Source organism: Rhea americana, unplaced genomic scaffold (assembly GCF_003343005.1).
Source record: "Rhea americana isolate MKP2758 unplaced genomic scaffold, rheAme1 scaffold_98, whole genome shotgun sequence".
Classification (NCBI taxonomy): Eukaryota; Metazoa; Chordata; class Aves; order Rheiformes; family Rheidae; genus Rhea; species Rhea americana.
Window position 1 is genome coordinate 44,186 of NW_028187177.1, and position 1,220 is coordinate 45,405.

At 69.3% G+C, this 1,220-nt stretch overlaps 1 protein-coding gene across 1 annotated transcript in view; it reads left to right on the top strand.

Moving 5' to 3' along the window:
- The first annotated feature begins 688 nt into the window (after positions 1 to 688).
- LOC146584017 (ADP-ribosylation factor-like protein 13A) overlaps positions 689 to 1,220 on the top strand; it is a 5,562-nt gene continuing 5,030 nt past the window's right edge. Inside the window, exon 1 of the mRNA XM_085325519.1 lies at positions 689 to 784. Within this exon, the coding sequence (XP_085181645.1) occupies positions 689 to 784 (96 nt within the window). The remainder of the gene's footprint in view (positions 785 to 1,220) is intronic.

Consider the following 1,220-nt stretch of genomic DNA (forward strand, 5'->3'; position numbering starts at 1 on the left):
AAGCGAGCCGGGCGGCGCTGCCCCCGCGGCTCTGCCCCGAGCCCCAGCCCCGGGTCCTGCCGCCGCGCGGGACCCGCAGCTCGCTGCCCTCCGGAAAGGCTGCAGAGCAGCCGGACCGCGCGATTTTCCTAACCCCGGACTGCRCGCAGAAAAGCCCTTTGCGAGCCCCTTGGGGGGCCCTCGGGGAGCGCCGGAGCCGCCCGCCCGCCCGCGCCGGGAGCCAGCCTCTTGCCCCGCCGGAGGCAGCGCTCCAGCAGCGCTCGCCGCCGTGCCGAGCCCAAATATAGCCGTGCACGGGGCGGCAGCCGCCGCGGCCGCGCTTCCCCGCCCCCCGCTGCCCTTTCCGACCAGGAATCTCCCTGCGGATGAGCTTGTTACTTACTTTGGAAATAGCTTAGCAACTGACTGTGCTTCACAGCTTACGGTGTTTGGATTTTGCATTTCACTCTAAATAACTTTTTTTTTTTTCCCTCTGCCCATCAGCCTGTGGCAAARCTTCTGCTCGGGAGAAATATTTTTTCCGTTTGCTTTGCACGTTCGCGCGACTGCTTCTATTGCTCATTTTCCTTGTGCACTCGTGCTGCAACTGGATCGTGGCGGCGRGGGGGGGGGAGGCCGCGGGCCGCGGCACGGCTCGGGCACGGCGCGTCTCCCCGCGGCCTCACCGCGGAAACGCTGTGACGAGAAAATGGAGGCGCCTCCTTTGGGTGGATTTACAGCTCCCGGCAGCGCYCGCCGCCGGAGGCCCCGGCCTCTTCGGCTGCAGTTCCAGCCGGGGCAGCGGGTGACACCGCACCAGTAAACCAGGCRGGAGGAGTTGAAGTAACTTTTAATTAACCGATCGGGCTGGTCCCGCCGGTGCGAGCGTCCCTCCCGCTCCCGGGGCGTTTCGCAGCAGAAGGGGCACCGGGGCGCTGCGGCCACCCCCGCGGCTCCCCCGGGCGCTGCGGGTGCTCCTTCCCGGGAAGCACCTCGCGAAACCCGGCGAGGAAAGCGGGGGGGGAGCAGCGAGCCTGCAGGCTCCGGAGCCGCGGGTTCGCTAGGCACCGGCGGCACGCGGCACGCGGCACCCAAAGGCCGACGTCTCGCCGCTTCCGCGCTGCCTGCGGGGCCGGCGGGCACCGCGCAGCCCGCCCGCGGGGCGGAAGCGGTCCAGAAAAGCTGCCTCCTTCGCCCAAAATAGAGCCGCCTGGCGAAAGCGGGCGGGCGGGCGGCCGGGG